General features: G+C 49.6%; 1 protein-coding gene across 1 annotated transcript in view; it reads right to left on the bottom strand.

The window, feature by feature from the left end:
• Positions 1 to 19,181, bottom strand: part of TANC1 (tetratricopeptide repeat, ankyrin repeat and coiled-coil containing 1) — a 243,763-nt gene that overhangs the window by 16,219 nt on the left and 208,363 nt on the right. The window contains exons 16-18 of the mRNA XM_040971995.1: positions 10,640 to 10,876; positions 8,864 to 9,049; positions 6,596 to 6,674 (exon numbers count right to left, since the gene is read on the bottom strand). Of these exons, the coding sequence (XP_040827929.1) occupies positions 6,596 to 6,674; positions 8,864 to 9,049; positions 10,640 to 10,876 (502 nt within the window). The remainder of the gene's footprint in view (positions 1 to 6,595; positions 6,675 to 8,863; positions 9,050 to 10,639; positions 10,877 to 19,181) is intronic.

Below are 19,181 nucleotides of genomic sequence, written 5' to 3'. Positions count from 1 at the left end.
GTATTCCTCTTAGCTCCATGTAAGAAATGAAGAAAGCAACGCCCAGAGGCTGAACATGTTTGTAAAGGTTACACAGCTAGCTCACAGGGTCTCGATGGTGAGCTCTCGACTCCTATGTTGCCTGCAGGCTGTATCCCTTAAAGACATGCAAAGTCATCACACGGCCTTCCGGAATGTGTTACCATGACAGCCGTGCTCACACAGCCTCCTAAGGTCCTAAGGCCATCCAGCAGCCCACCTGGGGGATAGGCAGGGCACTGTGGCCTCTGGGTGTGTGCTATCCTGTCCTGCTTCTGATTCCACTGCTTTTCCTATCAGAGTCTGTGGAACTGTGTGCTCTAAGTAATGCAGATTCCAGCCAAAATCTACCTCTAAGAACAGGCACAGTGCAAATCATATCTGGTACAGACTTTGTTCTGAAATCCGCACAGATGACTCCTCTGAGCCCACAGCTTCCAGCAGAGCTGCTCCCACACTCTGTTCTCCCTTCCTGCCTGAGCAGGTGCCTGGGAGTGCATCATCGGATGGCAGATACACGTCCACAGGGGATACAATGCACACAACTATGTCAGGCTAATCCACATCTGAGCTCCACAAAAGCAGACAGCGAGTGCAGCTTCAAGGAGTGTGCGACAGAACAATGGTGACCTTCTGTGAGGTAAAGGGGCCACCTGCAGGTCCAGTAAGACGGCAGGTGCCCTGTGGGAGGGGGAAGACGCTCTCACACCAGGGCAACCAAGAGCGAGCTTTCCTGTTGCAACCAAAAGTGTTTCTGAAAAGGAAGCTACCACTCACTAGACAGGACTTCACGTACAGCAAAAGCCACACGACACAGTGGCAAGCGCACTCCGAGCATGCGGTCCAGCTCTCTTGATGAGTGCCTGACTCGCACTGCCTGGGACCTCAGTGTGCTCTGTACTGGCCCTAGAAGCCTGCCCTGTAGGGCAAGGACACTCAGGCAGGCTGCCCCACCTGAGGGCCACAGGTCTGTAAACACAGGCAGTACACAGTGAAGACAAACACAGCCCCTCCCTGGTTGCCCACTCCCCTCTGCCTCCATCTGTTTGATCACCCCCATGCCCACACCCATTCTGCTTGCAGAACCCCAGGTTGGAGTTTGTCCCAGGGTCCAAAGTCACACATTTTGTCCCTGTTACCCTGTTTCACCTCTCAACCCTCCAGGGTCCTGCGTTAGCCCATCCAGGTGTGAGTTCCCTTCCCCAAAGACAGCTCTGCAGTCCCCTTCTCTGGGCCATTCCTTCCCTCATGGCCTCCAGGGCCCGGGTTACTCCTCTCTTAGGCTGTTAAAGCAAGAACTTCAAATTCAATTGAAACTGACAAAAATCTGTGTTTCAACACCCCCCTAATCTTACTGCACCCTCTTAAGCACACACAGCAGAGGAATACCTGTATGGACTCCCTAAAACTAGTACAGTGAGAACTTACATCTAACAACTCAGTTTCACAACAGCAAGTCCCTCAGCTCCTCCCTGTGGGAGAATTTCACCTGCTGTTCAAGGTCACACACACAAGCCCGGGCACTGACAACAGGTTCCTTCATCTCTCTCCCGAGGGTGACCTGTATCCATTCTGAGATCCTTACCAAACAGCATCACCTTCTCTTGCCAAAACTCCCCAGATAAAATGTCAATGAATGAAGGGTCATTTTAAAACCAACCCCAGGGCACCCCGTCCTCTGTGACCTCAGGAGGTATTGTAGGCACAGCCTCAGCCACCTACAGCCTGGGACCATCTGGGTTGGGAACTCTAGCAGCCACAACCTGGTAAGGTGAAACAGGCCCATGGACAGCACAGGGACACCTTTAAATCATCAGTTATGAAATACTACTACCCAGCTTCATGTCCCAACACGGCAACAGATGTGAGCCACACCACACCCAGCTGGCTGACAGGGCTGTAAGTCAAGTTCCAGAGGCAGGCAGGTCCTGTTTAACTCTTCTCCAGAACTAAGCAAGAGTGAACTCTGACTGGCACACATGCTGAGCTTCAAAGCGCTTCCAGAAACGATGCATATTAATGCAACCAAAACACCTACTCACCTGACAACAGAAAAAATTCAGCCCTTCTTTTTAAAAGATAGGGAGGCCAAGAACATGTTTTTAAACTTTTGGTCCCTAAAGCTGGTTATTTACAAGGGCCAAACTGCTTTGGAAAGCATTTACCAATTTTAATGGCACTTCCTAGGGGCAGATGTTGAGCCAAGGGTAGGCCTGTGGGCTTCCTGGGCTGGGGGGCTTGGGTTTGATAGCTGACCCTGGCTCTGGAACATCACTTCTTCCTAGAGAAGTTCCAACCACCCCAGTGAGAGACCTCGTCTGAGTTCCGGCTTCTCCTCAAACCCTGGCTAGTGCAGGCAGTCAGAGACTGAACTCGGTAGGCTGGAGTTCTCTGTCTCTTACACTAAGTAGTTTTAATAATCTTCTCAGCACTGAGTTCACACTACACGTGAAGTGCTTCAGGCTGTCTTCCAACCAGAAACCTGGGCAGGGCAGCCTTTGGGGGCAGCTGGCAGCCTTGCTATCAAGCTGGGAGCAGGACCCCTTGGGAAAGCTGAGCCAGGGTAATACTGCTGCTGCAGAGAGCCCAGAGGGAGACGCTCTGGTCAAGAAGGTATGGCAGGCATGGCCGTTCCGCCTGCCAAGCCACGCCCATGCTGAGACACACCCAGCCGCCTCAGCACAGACACAGCTCTGACAACCTGGATCACAGGGCTGGAACCCTTCTGGAACCCAGCAGGGCATAACATATGGCATACTGGAAAGAAACACATTAGGATGCATGGGCACTTCTGGGTGGCCAGGATCCCTAGCGCCCCCTCAAATAACAGGCATTTCCCTCAAATGCTCTGCAAAGTGCCCAGCATCTGTCCTACAAAGGATAAGGTTCTGTTTTCTTGGGACTCCCTGGAACAATCTGCCAAGAGCCATGGCACAAGCCTGGCACTGGTCCTACACCTCCAGTCTGCTGGCCACCCGTCATGTGAAGATATTTATGGTAAGAAGGTAAAATGCTGCTCTTCTACAGCACTAGCCACAAGGACTTGGTATCCACAGGCGGCCAGCGGCCACCATGCCAGACAGCACATGTAGGACAACTCTTGGGACAGCACTGGATAAGAGGTGCAGCTAGGGGTGCACGAGGCAGAAAGGTCTGATCTCATCCAGCCCAGGAGGAGATAAACAGCTCCGTGGCACAGCAGCAGTATCAGCAGCAAGGCAAGTTGTGTGAAGGAGCAGGGGTGTGGCAAAGGGGGTCGGGGTGGAAGGCCCTGAACATGAGATAGCGCAGGTGCAGGTTAGCCAGCAGCCCTGAAGAAGGGGCTCCTCTCCCTCCCAGCAGGCAGAGGAATTCCAGCTGCAAGTGTAGAGCACAGGCTTCTGCACGTGACTGTGGCCTGGAGTTCGGAAGGTCAGTCCCACTAAGCGTTTCCAGCTGCATGAGGTCACCAGCCAAGTGTCTAGTAGTTTCTGTTTGGGCTGATTCACACTGCACACTGACATGCAACCACAAGCTCTTCAGCTGTGACTGGGAGCTGGCGCAGCCATGTTGTTGCTGTGGAATGTTGGAGGCAGGGACAGCTCCAGCATTCCATGGGTGCATGCCATGGTTTACACTGCCCAGAACTGATAGGCCTTCCTGGGGCTGAGAGAACCGCAGGGCCATGGGGCTGGCCGCAGAAGGCAGAGTGTTGGGTACAGCTATCCATCGTGTGTTCCGTGCTTTCTTCCCACGGGTCACAGGCCTTCCAGCTCTTTGTAGCAGTCTTTACCAGCAAAGAGGAGGACTGAAGGGCTGTGGAACCACGCAACTCATTTCTTAGGGACTGGTCTCTGTGTATTAGATAGACAGTAAGTGAATGGCCCCAGATGCTGGTGGAACAGGAATGCTCTTAAGTGCTCTGCTATATAAAATTGGTAGGGATAGCCTGGAAGTTTCAGAAAAGCAGTGAGTTTGCAGTAATAAAGCCACAAACTCAACATTGCTCCAGTGTAAATGAATGTCTCCAAAACCCAGACTTCCTTGTCTCTCTGAACCTCAGACGGGAGTCAGGGCCCTATGGGAGGATGTCTGACAAACGGCTCCTGGTCGTGAACTGCTAGGACTGAAAGGGACACAGGGCCCTCACACAGGTGTGCTGCCCACTGCACTCGCTCCTCCCTGGCTGGCAGCTGTTGTCCCTTCTCAGTGAGGACCCACTGCACAGGGTGATGGAGACAGGCCAAGCACTCCAAGGGGCTCTCTGTCAGGAACATGCAGAAGAACTTGGTGCACAGGTTCAGTGGCCCTGCTTCTGAACTGCGGCTCTGAGTGAGGGAAGAGGTGGGTAGGCACCTGCACTCCAAAGAGGCATGCCCAGGAAGGCAGTGCAAACATGGCAGGTGAACAGAGAACAGATGCATGGACACTGTGCTGGAGCACCACCCCCTGGCATTGGGAGACAGGCGCTGCCAGCTACCACTATGTTGAACAGAGCCACACAGATGCCAACAAAGAGCAATCAGGAGCTGCACTGCACCTGCAGAGCTTCCAGCTCCCCCGAGCCCTTGAGCTGTGCCTGACGACAGGCAAGTTCCTTGCAGAGGGGTTGGACTTTACAAAGCCCAGCCCGGTTGTCTGCAGCCAGGAACAAAGACCAAACCAAACCAGGAAGCAAAATACTTGCTCTCCCCTGCTTCCCCAGGGTTCCTAAGACAACAACAAAGCATGCACATGGCAGCACAGCCCACACAGGTTGGGCAGCCCCTGGGGCTGCTGCTGGAAGCGGAGGCTCCGCTCTCCATTCTACTTTCCTGTTAACATGCACTGTGACAGGTTCCAGCAGCTCAGTTCTCCCACCCGCACGGGCCCCCAGATTGAGTTCCTGGCTCCTGGCTTCAGCCAGGCCCAGCCCCAGTGGCAGTAGGCATTCGGGGCTCTCTTTCTCCCTGCCTTCTAAACAAGTTAAAAACAAAGATAGGTCATTTATCCTATGTCTCTTTATCCATCCACAGGCAAGCAGATCTTCAAGCAGACAGAGACCGACATTCAGGACTTGTCACAGAGAGAAATCGAAGTGGTCACAGGGACCCTTCAGAGTCAACCTTTCTCTGGATTCTTCTTCCGGAAAACAAAGGCCATCCTGAACACTGCAGGTTAAGAGTCCCACCTGAGGTAAGGCTGCCGGGGGGGGAGGGGGTGACGGGCGTTCCATGACTAGCTCAAGCCCCTACTACTGCTGCTGTTGTCGCCATGGGCACCACGCCATGCAACTATGCCTCCACCAGCCACAGTTCACTGTTCTTCCCCAGGCTGTAGCGCCACTGAAACAGTCTGGGATGCCAGTCTGGAACAGTCCTGGGCTTTCCCCAGACCCAGAGGATCAGAATGCCGAAGTGCAAATGCCTCAGGCAATCCTTATTCTTGGGGACACCTGGGCAAGCTGGTGCCACCTCCCTTAGTCCTCAGTCCCGGGAGGCTATCTTCTGTCTCACGGGATGAGAAAAAGTAATTTGTCCAAAGTTGCTGAAGTCGGCCAAGAAAGCGCAGGGTTTTACACCAGCAAAATCAGGTGCTGCTCACAAGGCAGTAAGAAATCTGGTGGAAACTTCCTTCACCAAACAGGCTGTATTATTGGAGAAGGACTCCACACATAGTGGCCAACCCTAAATCCACACCCTTTCAGCCCTAAGTGGGATCCAACCAACTGGGAGTCTAGCAGTTTCTCTATAGCCTGACAGGGCAAGGCCTTGCCAAGCTCCTCCTCTGAGGAGCAAGACCAGAGGCAAATGGCGACAGCGCAGAAGCGGGGTGAGGCCTTTCCTACGAGGGAGTTACTGACAAACTCTCTGAGCCACAATTTGGTATGTCAGGGATCCTTCCGGGCATCCAGACACAAATCTGCTTGGGAAGCCAAAGCCACACATGCTACAGATATGCAGAGAACATGACCTGACAGCGCACAGTCCATGATCATCAACATTTTAGCTGAAAGTCTCACAGTTCTGATGCCACTTCAGTCAAATGGACAAGTTCCAAACAGCATTACAGACATCACACATCTTCATGACCATGTACTCAGCAACCAGCAGCCCTACTCCCCCAGAATCACGTCTCTGGCCAATGGCAATGGACTTTGCAGCCTGTGTTCAGTATTTTATGTAGACCCCGTGAGACCCGAGTTCTACATGACACGCAGGACATAGTCTTCCTTCGTGAGTCACCTTCCCACCCTGTCCAAGTGGGGATGAAGGTTCTCACACAGCTCACACAGCCCCATGGTGCAGGAAGATCAGTGGGTGAGGCTGAGGATGTCCGAAGACTTGGGACACCGGAAACCACCACCTCTATCCACCTCATGTTCACTGGGTGCATGATAACAGCTCATCTAATTAAATATGACCCAAATTCCATAGGATTCTAGCAAAGTTTTCCCACTCCTTTTGGAAGATTCAAAAAGCTTAAAACTTCAACTACCCGGTGATGAAGTAGAAGAAACAGGGCAACTAGCATCACCAGTCACTTAAGACAATTAGGCCACACGGAGGGTAAGCCTTCAGGCAGCTGCCTGGACTCCAGACAGTGGAAGTATAATTACCTGTTTCTCCCCACAGTGTGTCGGTGCCATTGACTTCTATTTCATGCTCCTTCTCCATTCCCAGCAAGCACTGGACCACCTGTCAGACGTGCCAAGGTGATTTAATGAGTTCTCGTACAGCAATGGGTGCTTATTATATCCCACAAATCAAAAGAGAGTGTGTGCTGTTTTTTTAACCATTGTTATCTCATGCTGCACGAGGAGAGAAAATATAATGAAAATCATTTTCAAACATAATTCACATGCTATTCACACACTTGGGAGAGGAATCTTAAAAAAAAAAAAAAAAAGAAAAAAAACTCAGTGAATTTCAGTAACATTGCACGGGATTACTGGGTACTCAGAATTCTAATGAAGTCTAACATGACCCAAATATGCCAGCCTAATCAACAAAGGACATGGCAGATCACACAAAGTGCAGTTTCGGCATAAATCAGAGGATGGTAACTCCATTTTTTTTTAAACAAAGAAGGAAAACATGAAGCTAGATGATTTGTTTTTCAATTTAAAAACTGCTGTTTTCTAAGTATTGTCCAAATAATTTTTCTATTGGCAACTCTATTCTTTAGCGTCCAGGGACTCTTCCTGTGGAAGAGCAGGCCAGGTCACACTCCGAGGCAGGAGGAGTGCTGGTTCCCAGGGAGACGGAGGCATCCCTGCCACAGCTGGAAGGCAGCAGTGACCGGGAGAGACAAAGCCATTCTCTGGCTCCAGCCTAGGTGCTCCGAGTGAGGTGTAATCAGGGTCCCCAAGTATGTCCACATCCTACCCCGGGACCTGTGCCTGTTACATGGACCAGGGGCACCCCTGATGTGAGGACCAATGTTGAAAATAAGATAATCACTTTGAATCACCAAGGCACACGTCTCCTAGACCCTTGCCACAATCATGGCAGCCCTCATCAGAGGCAGGAGGAGAAGGGGCGGCAGAAGCTGGACATGCCTCTCCGTGGGAGGAGAAGGCCATGGCTTGCAGCAGCCAGAAAGTGTCCAGAGACAGAATCTCTGCAGGAGGCATCAGAAGCAGCAGGGTCCCCTGACACCCTAGGGTCAGATACTGCCCCAAACACTGTTCGAGGAAGCCTGCACACTTCTCTCACTGGCATCTGTGGCTGTCTGCGGCGACGGCATCAGGAAACTCACAAACTCTTTGACTTGGGACAGCTCCTGCAGTCTTGCATGGGCTCAGCTCAGGGTGTATTTGCTCAGCATTCCTGCACGCCAGCTTTGAAGGGAGAGCAATGTGAGTGGAGCTGCAGGTCACATCCACAGGCCTCCATGATGTTCCTAAGGGTGGCTTTTCACAGCTCCGACCCGCTCTGACTTGGGCAACAGTGTGTAACGGTGAAAAAAAATTATGCATTTGAATGTGTGTAATTAACACAGTCTCTGCGTATACAAGCATACATGTGTGCTTTTAATGTTTTAAATGCACAAGTCAGCCACCCAGCCAGGCATGCTTATGTGCGCTTCTGTCCTTGAGTCTTGAGTGCCAAAAGTGAGCCATCCAGCTCTGCATTTCACTTTACTTTTAGCCATTTTAGGAAAAGAATCTTACCAAATACTGGCATCTCTAATTGCTTACTATAATAGGGAGTGAGAAGTATATGGAAGAGAGAGTAAAATGTTCTTGAATTCACGGATTCAGTTCACACACACAGGTTGGCAAATAAACCTCAAACTGAGGAATGCCAACACCTCCCAGAAATAGCTGCCTTGACTAATTAACTGCCTGGATACCCCCCGCCCAGTGTGGAGTACAAATGGCCAGCATTCTTACACGCTATCAAAACATTCAAATCCTATTTTTAAAACTAAATTCTTCAAATACTCAGGAATAATTTTAGAATGAAGATTCCATGCGATTATTTTTAAAAGGTCCCAAGGACAAACGAATGAAGCTAAGGGGGAGAAACGTTAAACTGGCAGGGCTAGAGGGAAAAGACCAGGGGAAGAGAAGCAGGCGGGAGAGGCAAGAGAACAAAGGTGCCAGGCTACGCTGCGGGACCAGCAGGGCTGCACGGAAAGGACGCCTGCCAGGCCCCAGCAAAGGCCAGGGTTCTCCCTTGGCGTTCACTCCCAGTCAGGAGGCAAGGTCAGCAGTAGATCTACACGTGAGATCCAAGCCAATGGCTGGTCCTCAAAATCATTACTTTCTTCTGTCAGTGGGTCACAGGCTCACCACCTGGAAGGCAACAACTTCCACAGAGCAATGAACCAAGGGACAGTGTCTCACTGTCCCAGAAGGAGATCCATGTTCCCCACTCACCGAGCTGTGGCCCATGCTGGCGGCTGCAGTCAGGGCCTGCTGCAGGGCTTGGCTCTTCCTCAGTGCCCCTGGCTGGGGTGGCCCTGCCGACCACTCACAGGTCAGCAGGAAGCGGAGGATATCGCTGTGGCCTCGCAGCGCACTGTGGACTAGTGCACACTGGCCTTTCTTATCCAAGTGGTCCACCTGGGGACAGCAGTAGGGAAAGGGCACAGGTAAACATCACTTGCCCTTTGAGAACATGAGGAGGCCACACATCCAGGTTGCAACCCCTATACCTCAGTCTGGTTTCCTCCATGGTAACGAGTGCGGCATTCCAGGCTTGCATTCCCTGTGTGGGACCTAGGCTCATGGGACACTGTCCTTACTGCCATGCTGCTCCAACCAACTGCACAGGCAGCAGGTCCTTGTGAACACAGGCTGAGGCTGCAGACCAAAAGCTCAGCCAGAGCCTTCCTTCCAATCCTGGGTGCTTGGGCCAAGCACCCTCAATCAGCCAGGATAAGCCACAGTCTGGAGGGAAACAGCAGCCCTCTGCCACTGAGCAGTGAAAGGAAGGGATCCAGAAGACAGCTCCGACCCAGGAAGGAGGTCAAGTACACCTGGCCGGGGACGGAAGCCTCCTTCAGGCAGATGACCTGGGACCTGCTGGCATGTAGTCCAGGGGGAGGCCAACCAGCTAGAAAGGGTGAGGGCATGCGCATGGCTGTAGGCAGCCACCAGTCCCCAGCCACAGGGCCTAGCCTCGTCTTGCTCACACATTTTGGTGGCTCTCACCCTCACCTCACCTGGAGGCTTGGCAAGAACTACCCACTGCCATGAAAGGCCCCTGAAAGCTCACGGACAGGTGGCCCTGGGAATGCGGGCGTGGTGACCTGTGGCACTGATGCCTGCCTTCTTTCATGAGCTCAAGTCCAAGTGTTTCAAATGATGGAATTATGAAAAAACAAAAAAAAAAACCACCAGGAACTTAAAGGTTCAAAAGCTGCTATAAGCCTATTTTGCTATTGTAGTTAAGCTTTATATATTGCAATTAATTAAAAAGGCAAAAGACAATCCTCAACAGTTTATCTCAATTGTTATTCAAAAGGAACATTTACCCATGAAATGCTAATGGTAAACCTAATGAGAGTTTACTGTGAGATCAACATCTTTCTTGTTTAATGGATTAACACTGACGGTTCTAGAGGAACTTGTTTGATCATATGCAGTCATTTCACATTATAGTTGACAACTGACTTGATGCTCACACAAAGCCTTATGGTGGATGCTACTTGTCCAACGTTACAGACAAGCAGCCTGAGACCTGGAGCCTCGGCCGAGCAAGGCACTGAGCAGTGCAGCAACCGTAGTTCAAGCACATGGCTTCCCAGACCCGGGTCGTAAACTTTGCTGTTGTTGAAAGGACATGAGATGCAAGCGGGTAAGGAGAGAGAGAAAAAAACAACACACATCTGAAACCTTTTCAACAAGTCATGGTGTCCTGTAATATCAATCCTGCAGTAAGTTCTGGGGTCAAGGCTGGCAGGCTTTTTAAAGGACAGCCCTGGTCATGGGGCAGGTGGTCACAGTCTTCCTGGGATGTGCCACAACCCCCCTTTTTTCCTGTGTACCCTATAGTGTCTCCATTCATTGTGGTTCCACAACAGAGACAAAAGGGATGGGAGACTAGCCCAGAAGGCAACACTTTCAGCCACCCTAGGATGGTATTTTCACTCCTAAGCCCATGGCCTGGCCACATCCCCCAGCTCTCCTCAGGCGGGGGCTGCTACTCACCCTCGCCCCCTTCTTGGTCAGCAGGCACACGAGCTTCATGTGGCCAGCAGCTGCCGCGTAGCACAGGGCAGTCATGCCATTCTCGGACATTCCATCCAGGCAGGCGCCGAACTCCAGGAGCAGAGTGACTACCTCCTCGTGGCCGAGGTGAGACTGGACACACAGGATGGGGGCATTGTTCAACACTTCGGTCCTGTAGTTCACGTTGGCCCCTCCCAAAATCAGCAGACGGCTCACCTGTTGGATAATACCCCCAACAAGGTCAATGTCCCATGGAACTGTCAGTCTCACCCACGCTGGTAAGAAATGGTGGGCAGCACCCTCAGCCATCTGCTTCAGCAGCTGTACACAGGGTCTTTGGAGGCACCGAGCCTGGCCCGTGACACGTGGCAACATGGTCAGTGTACATCCCCAGCTGCAGGGATGTGCAGCACTGGCATTCCTCCAGAGAATCCGAAACAGGGCTGCTGGGTGATGCAGCAATCCCACATCTGGGCACACATCCAAAGGAACTAGAAACATGATCTTGGAGATGCACCTGCACTCTTACCCACTGCAGTGTTATTCCCAACAGGTACAGCAGGGGAGCAACCAACCTAATGTTCAGAGGGATGGATGGATGTGGACACACTCATTGGAGTACTCTTTAGCCACAGCATGGACGAACCTGGAAGGTGACATGCTAACTGACATAAGGGTAGACAACCTGTGCTACCACTCCTGGGGTCCCAGGAGGGGTCACTCTCATAGGGACAGAGGGCAGAGTGCTGGTTTGCAGGGCCTGCACAGATGGGAAGACAAGGGTCGCTATGGATCTTGGTTTTGCAAGACGCAGAGTTGTGGTGATTCCCTGCACAGCATGTCTGAGCTGTGCTTCCAAAAACAGTGGACGTGGGTACATTTTGCATCATGCGTTTCCCATCACTATTAAAAGAAATTATGGGGCCCGGCACGTTATGGTGGCGCAAATTATGGTGGCGCAAGTGGTTAAGGTCCTCGCCTTGCACGCCCGGGATCCCATGTGGGCGCCGGTTCTGATCCCGGCAGCCCCGCTTCCCTTCCAGCTCCCTGCCTGTGGCCTGGGAAAGCAGTCGAGGACGGCCCAAAGCTTTGGGACCCTGCACCCGCACTTTGGGACCCTGCACCCGTGTGGGAGACCCGGAAGAGGCTCCTGGCTTCGGATCAGCATAGCATCAGCCATTGCGCTCACTTGGGGAGTGAATCATCGGACGGAAGATCTTCCTCTCTGTCTCTCCTCTCTGTATATCCGCCTTTCCAATAAAAAAAAATAATAAAAACAAATCTTAAAAAAAAGAAATTATGACACGCACACATTCTGCTCCCACCCCAATTCCTGACTCCAGGTTTCTAAGAGGTCCCAAGATGACGCTGATGTTCTTGGTTTGTGGGAACAACACTTCCAGGACACTGCTGATTAGCCTAAATAAGAATGAAAAATCCCTTCTTCTGGAAAAGTTGTAACTACAGGATTAATTATCAGTGAGGTAAGGCTACAAGTACACATACTTATGTTCCTTTTTGACGATTCATGCCCATAGGAACAAACAGAACATGTGGGCACAGGCACAGGCCCTGGACAGCCAGCAGTCTAGCTGTGGAAAAATCACCCTACCACCACCGTGGGACTCCCCACACCCAGCCACAGGGCAAAAGCTTTCACACACAGATCTTACAGCACAACCACTCGACACACACAGGTATGGCACGTAATAGCATCTCCTCTGAGTCTCAGATGACCAGAAAAAGACAGTCTCCGGTAGTGCAGCTGTCATGCCCTCTGCATACAGCTTCAACACCTCCCACCACAGTCCTCACCTGCACCAATCCCTCCCTGCCAAATCAGCAGGGTCGCAGAGGCAGTCCACGGGATAAGGCACCCACAGAAACTCACAAAGACAAGGTATAGAGCATGCAGGATATACCTCATGAGAAAAGGCTTTGGAGTGGGAAGGAACAATAATTTTACCTTGATACAAAAGTTTCTGAAATCCACGCATACCCGAGATCTTCAAAAAGTTCATGGGAAAGGCATATTACAAAAAAAGAGCATGCACTTTAAAAACTGCACTAAAATACTCATATTTAGCTTCCATTTTCCATGAACTTTTTAAAAAAAGATTTATTTTTACTGGAATGACAGATATACAGAGAATAGAGAGAGAGAGGAAGATCTTTTGCCTGATGGTTCACTCCTCAAGCGGCCACAATGGCCGATCTGAAGCCAGGAGCTTATTCCGGGTCTCCCACACAGGTGCAGGGTCTCAAGGATTTGGGCTGTCCTCAACTGCTCTCCCAGGCCACAAGCATGGAGCTGGAAGTAGAGCTGCTGGAATTAGAACCAGTGCCCATATGGGATCCCAGCACGTGAAGGCGAGGACTTTAACCACTACACTATCAGGCCCCCCGTGAACTTTTTGAAGTACCTCTGTGTGTGTCTATAACAGGAGCTAACGGAATATTTAAAAGCTGGCAGGTGTGGGACAGTAACACTACCAGGAAAAGAAACTGCACATACATAAGGTAGACGGGCTGGAACCCAGAGTATAAAATCATTAGAGGTCTTTTTGCCCACAGACGCTCAAGCTCCTCATGATCCTGGCTCAGTTCCTTCTCTGACCTCCTCTTCCTCCCCTTGTTTCTCCCACTGTAGCCACCCTGACTTCCACACTTGTCCTGGACAGCACCAAGCAAGCCACTGCCTCTGTTGCAATGCCTAGACTGCAGACACAACCCTTCCTCCGTAACATATCCCCCACCATGCCTGCCCCTCTGCACACGTCCCCTCCAACACTGGTCCTAAAATGCACAAGTTCAGAGATCAATGGGAAAACCAAGTCCCATCTGTAGACAGCAATGAAGCATAAGCTCAGGTCCTTCATGCATAAGTGGAGAACAAGCTGTGCATGAGTGACAAGTAGGTCCCGCTTGGTCAACCAGCCAGCCAACTACCTGCCCAGTAGTTTACCCCATTGCCTGACCCAGGTCCATACCTACCCAGCCTTCTGCTATCAACCAGCACATGTGATGGGAAGGCAGAAACACATGGAGGGATGAGCCATCTAAAAGGTCTCCAGGGCCCAAAGCTGACATTGCACTTAGAACTTGGGCCAGCAGCCTAGGTTATCCCTACCAAACCTGCTCTATAAATTTCCACAGGATTGTTCTCAAAACTACCACCAGGCAAAACATAACTCAAAGATACTGTGAAATTGCAAGTGCTAACTGAAAGCTATTATTCTCAGTATGGAAAGAAGAGATTATGCTGAAGAAATACTTGGGGACTGTATGAGGCCCCGCAAAGCAGCTCTCCGTGGGAACAATATGGAAGACATACTGGGACACACATACCTGTACTGGCTAGAAGAGCCTGTAAATTCCCTGGATGACTTTGTCCCTCTCTCCTCCCCATCAACCCCATTGCATCCTGAGATCCATGAGTAGATAAAGAAAAGATGATGAATAAAGAGGTCTGTATTCTGGGCCAGTTTCTTATTCACGGTGTTATTTTTCAGAAAATTACTCAACCTCTTTATGCTTTGGGTTTTGCCCCCTAAAAAGGGCGGCAGGCTGCCCCATGCTACCCAACATAAAGCAGTGTTGGTGGCTGTACTATTGGTACCCTGGGGAACAGCTTACAAGAGCTGAGTGGGAAGGTATGTACTTCTGGGTAGAGCTTTCTGAAAGACACATCATCAATTCTCACTACACCTGCTTTGGAGAACGTCCCCTTTGCCAGTGCGTGGATGCAGCACTTTTACCTCTGATGCTGACATCAGTCTGTGGCTCCTCTCTCAACCCATGATTCTTAGCTTGGCCACATACCAAAACCACCTGTGAGTTAGAACTTCCCAATGCTTGGACCCCAGTGTCTAGAGCTCCCTAGTGATTCTAGCTGGCAGTCAGGCTTGTCAACACAGCAGGTGACAAATGCACCTCAAGACATGGCACGGATCTGCTGATCCAGGAACCCTTCTAACCACAAGATTTAGGGAGAGCCATCAAATGACTTTAATCTCAGTGTCTTCATCTAAAAATGACAAATTTCACCACACTGGGGAGTTGTAAAGATTAAAAATAAAAATGCAAAAAATGTGTATACCTAAAGACATGTGCATACCAAAAGTTTGTGAGAAATGGAGTTAAAAGATAAGCTTGCTTTGGTCTAAAAAAGCTTTAAAACTGCATGCATTTTTTCCTGATAGACATTTTATGGATTTAGAAAAAGATTAATTTTTTTATTTATTGAAAGGACTCCTAAGGAAACTGTTAAGAGAGGAAACAGCCACAACTGCCAGGGCTCCTTCAGGCCTAAGCCAAGAGCCAGGATCCTCCTCTGGGTCTCCCACATGGGTGTCAAGCACCTTGGCCATTCTCCAGAGCTTTCCTAGGTCACTAGCAGGGATCTGGATCAGAAGTAGAGAAGCTAGGACTAGCCCCTATGCCCAAACTGAATGTACCAAACTAGTGTCATAGGCAGAGATGCCTAAAATGGTACACCAGAATGCCAGCCCCTAGTAACTTTCTAAAAATCCCACATGCACATAAGCATATCCATAAAGCATTTAGCATGGGCCAGTGCAGTAGTACAGCAAGCTAATCCTATATCCTGTGGCGCTGGTATCCCACGTGGGTACTGCTTCATGTCCCTGCTGCTCCACTTCTGATCCAGCTCCCTGCTTATGGTCTTCCATTGTTCGGGAGGCACAGAGGAACCTCTTGGCTCCCAGTTTCTAACAGCTCAACTCTAGCTGTTGCAACCATTAGGGAGTGAACAAGCGTGGATCTTTGTAAAAACGCTCTGCTAAAGAAACTGTGGTACATCTTCTGTACAGGATACTACAAAGCCATTAAAAAGAATGAAATTTTATCATTTGCACAAAATGGTCCCAACAAGAGAACATTATGATCAGTGAAATAAGCCAATCCCCAAAGGACAAATATCATGATCTCTGATATAAGGTAACCTTCATGCAAAATACAAGATCAATAGATACATAGGTAAATGTGCACATGTATATTCATCTAGAGGAACTGTACAAAGGAGACTATCATACCGAGAAGGGAAGATACAGTGCAGTACCCATCTCCTGAGTGAAAGAAGGACTCCTAAGGAAACTGTTACCTATATCTTGACAATAGGATGCTGGACTCTACCACTGTCTATGCCTACAACATCATGATACACTTAATCAGAAAAACGATGGCCTTGTGACTGCTGCAGAAGGACGATACTGTTGTAATAATGGGGAAAACAGTGGGTTGGAGGGCAAATGAGGAAGGTGGAAGGGGAACTTCCTTAGCCTCTGGAATTATATCATGAAAAACAGTAATTAAAAAGAAATACTTTGTAGAAGAAAAAAACCTCTGCCCTTCAAAAAATAAAAATAAAGCATTTAGCACAGCACTCAGCATTCTGTAAACACTAAATTTTTATACTGCTATTTTTATAATTACTCTTGTAGAAGCTTCTACAGGGACAAGGCCCAGGTCTCGAACTCATGGAAGGCACAGGTGGGAAGTCCCCAGAAGTGCTGTCTCCTGGCCCCATCGCCTGCATGCCCTCCTAAAGCTGCTCCCAGTGGGGGGCAGGAAGGAGTCTCCTGCGGAATGGAAGGCAGACCTGAGTCATAGGGAGCCAGCCAAGCAGTTCCAGACAACAGGCATGCCTGAGAGTCCCAGGAGCTCCCTAAGGCAACGCAACGACACACACAACTGCCCACACCACACGACAGAAGCCAACTGACCCCGCTCAGGAGTTTCAGTATCTCACAGAGGCCAATGACCCCTCCATCTTGATCTGCAAGTGTTCACTGTACAGTGGAGGAAGGCGGGTTTCAGAGCGAGTGAGGCAGAGCTGCTGAGCACGGAGCTTGGAGCCCACTCTCACCGAATGGGCCAATGGCACAGAAAGGCCCCTTCTGTCTGGTTTTACCAACTGCATGCAAACTTTCCCATCAACATCACAAATGCTCTCCTTGGAGGCTGCTCACAAGTGGCAGTATTAGTTGCACGAGTATGAGTTTCATAAAGGCATGCAAACAAGGAAGGGGGCTAGCTGGGGCAGGCACAGCCATGCCATCGCAAGGGACCAAGGACGTGCTGCCAGGCAAGACACAGGGTTTTCTCATGGAGTGCACTGGAGGCTCCCATCTGCATGGCCACTGCAAAATGTACACTTCCTAGTTGTGACAGGAGTATGGCTAGATCTCCACCTCTCTGCCACCAGCCATGCAAAATCAGGCCCATGTTCAGGCCTGAGTCGAGAATCCCAACTGGAATTCCCCCTGTGGGCAGCCATCAGTCCCTTGAAGCAATGTGCTCAAAACCAGCTAGCTGCATCGGCGACTGGAGTGGTTGGCAGTAGGCAGGCCAGGGGACAGCCAGATTCAAGCTGGGCTGGCATGACCCTGGCTTGGCAGTGGGGGCCACGTCACTGACAACTAGCATGTCACTGAAATTAAAACCCGTCCACCAGCAATCACACAGAGCAAGTCACTTTAATTTACCAAAGTGGCAAACTGCAATTATTGTGCACAATGACATTCATTCCTGTATGACAACATTTAAAACTCTAAAAAAAGTTCCTTGATTATACATACAATTTTAAATTACTATAATTTGTTTAAGATTCTGTGGAAACCTTTTCCTCCTTTGAAATATAAAAGAAACAAAGATAACAAAGCTTTAAGATTCTACAACCACATAATTTGCAGCATTGTGCACACAGGTGACTGCAGAGTCAGGAAATCAAAGAAGAAATGATTAACTCTTTTTTTTTTTTAAGGATTTATTCTATTTTTATTGGAAAGTCAGATATACAGAGAGGAGGAGAGGCAGAGAGGAAGATGTTCCGCCCTGTGATTCACTCCCCAAGTGAGTGCAACGGCCGGTGCTGTGCCGATCCAAACCCAGGAGCTAGGAACTTCCTCCAGGTATCCCACGTGGGTGCAAGGTCCCAAGGCATTGGGCCATTCTGACTGGTTTCCCAGGCCACAAGCAGGGAGCTGGATGGGAAGTGGAGCTGCCAGGGTTAGAACCGGCGCCCATATGGAATCCCAGCGCGTTCAGGGCAATGTCTTAAGCCGCTAGGCCACGCCACCAGGCCCACGATTAACTCTTAAAACTGCAACCATGAGGAGAAAAGTTTATAATCCCAGGACAGCCATGGTCACTTCAATATTCTACTGTAACTTTTCATTTGCTCTCTTAAACCTGTATTCTAGACTCTGCCTGCGATGCCAGCATCCTATGTGAGCACTGGTTCTTGTCTTGGCTGCTGCACTTCCCATGCAGCTCCCTGCTAACGCACCTGAGGACGCAGGACATGGCCTGAGTGCTGCAGTCCCTGCATGCATGCGGGTGAGCTGGAGGCAGCATCTGGATTCTGATTTTGGCCTGGCATAGCCCGGCTATTGTGGCTATTTGGGGAGTGAAGCAGAGAGTGGAGAATCTCCGTCTCTCACTAACTCTACCTTTCAAATAAATAAATTCTTTTAAAATAAAAAAAGCTCTCATATTCCACAGAGGAAGACAGATGATACTTCTCATTTATTTTTATCTACATTAAAATAACTTATAGGAGCCAGCCTCACCGCCTTGAGAAGAAAGCCACTACCTGCAATGCTGACCGAACTTCTGGGTGCTTGTCTGTGCCCTGGCTACTCCATTTCCACAACCAGCTCCCTATTGATCGTCTGGGGAAAGTAGCAGCAGATGGACCAAGTGCTTGGGCCCCTGCTCCCACTTAGGAGACTTGAACGAAGCTCCTGGATTCCTTAATAATTTTTTTTTTATATTTGTAAGAGTTACACAGCAGATGGTGGAGGGGTAAGGGTGCTCTTCCATCTGCTGGCTCACTCACCCAGATGGCCACAACAACCATGTGAGTGTGGGGAATCAAGGATTTGGTCATCTTCTACTGCTTTCCCACTGGCCTTCGTAGGAATCTGAGTTGGAAGTGGGACTGCCGGGACTCAGACCAGCACCCACATGTAATGCCAATAATATAGGCAGTGGTTTAATATGCTGTGCCAATAAATAATTTCAACAAAAGAGATACTTTTAAACAAAAGAGATGCTGCCGTATTTCTTTTTCCTTTCTTGTCATTACTTCACAATTTTATTATGGAGAGGAAAAAAAAACAAGCGCACCTTAAAATTCATAGAAAAAGGAATTAAAAGGTAAATTTATTTTCATGCTTTTAAAATACATATTTACTTCTTTAAAAGACATGAATGACAGGGAAAGACCACACACACACACACACACACACACACACACACACACACACACACACACACACACATCTTCCAACAGGGTCCCAAGTACTTGTGTCATCCTCTCCTCCTTCCCATTAGCAAGGAACTGGATAAGAAACAGAGCCAGCTGAAACTCAAACTGGTACACCAAAAGGATGCTCGCATTGAAAGGGGGTAATTCAAACTACAACGTGCAAAGAGACTGGCCTCTTGGAATAACAACTTTGAAAAAAAAAAATCCATGCATAGTGTTCTGTGACAC

The sequence above is a fragment of the Ochotona curzoniae genome, unplaced genomic scaffold (genome assembly GCF_017591425.1).
Source record: "Ochotona curzoniae isolate NIBS_2020 unplaced genomic scaffold, NIBS_Ocur_1.0 contig_2210, whole genome shotgun sequence".
NCBI lineage: Eukaryota > Metazoa > Chordata > Mammalia > Lagomorpha > Ochotonidae > Ochotona > Ochotona curzoniae.
Note: the sequence above shows the minus strand (reverse complement) of the source record. Positions and strands in the feature narration are given on the sequence as shown.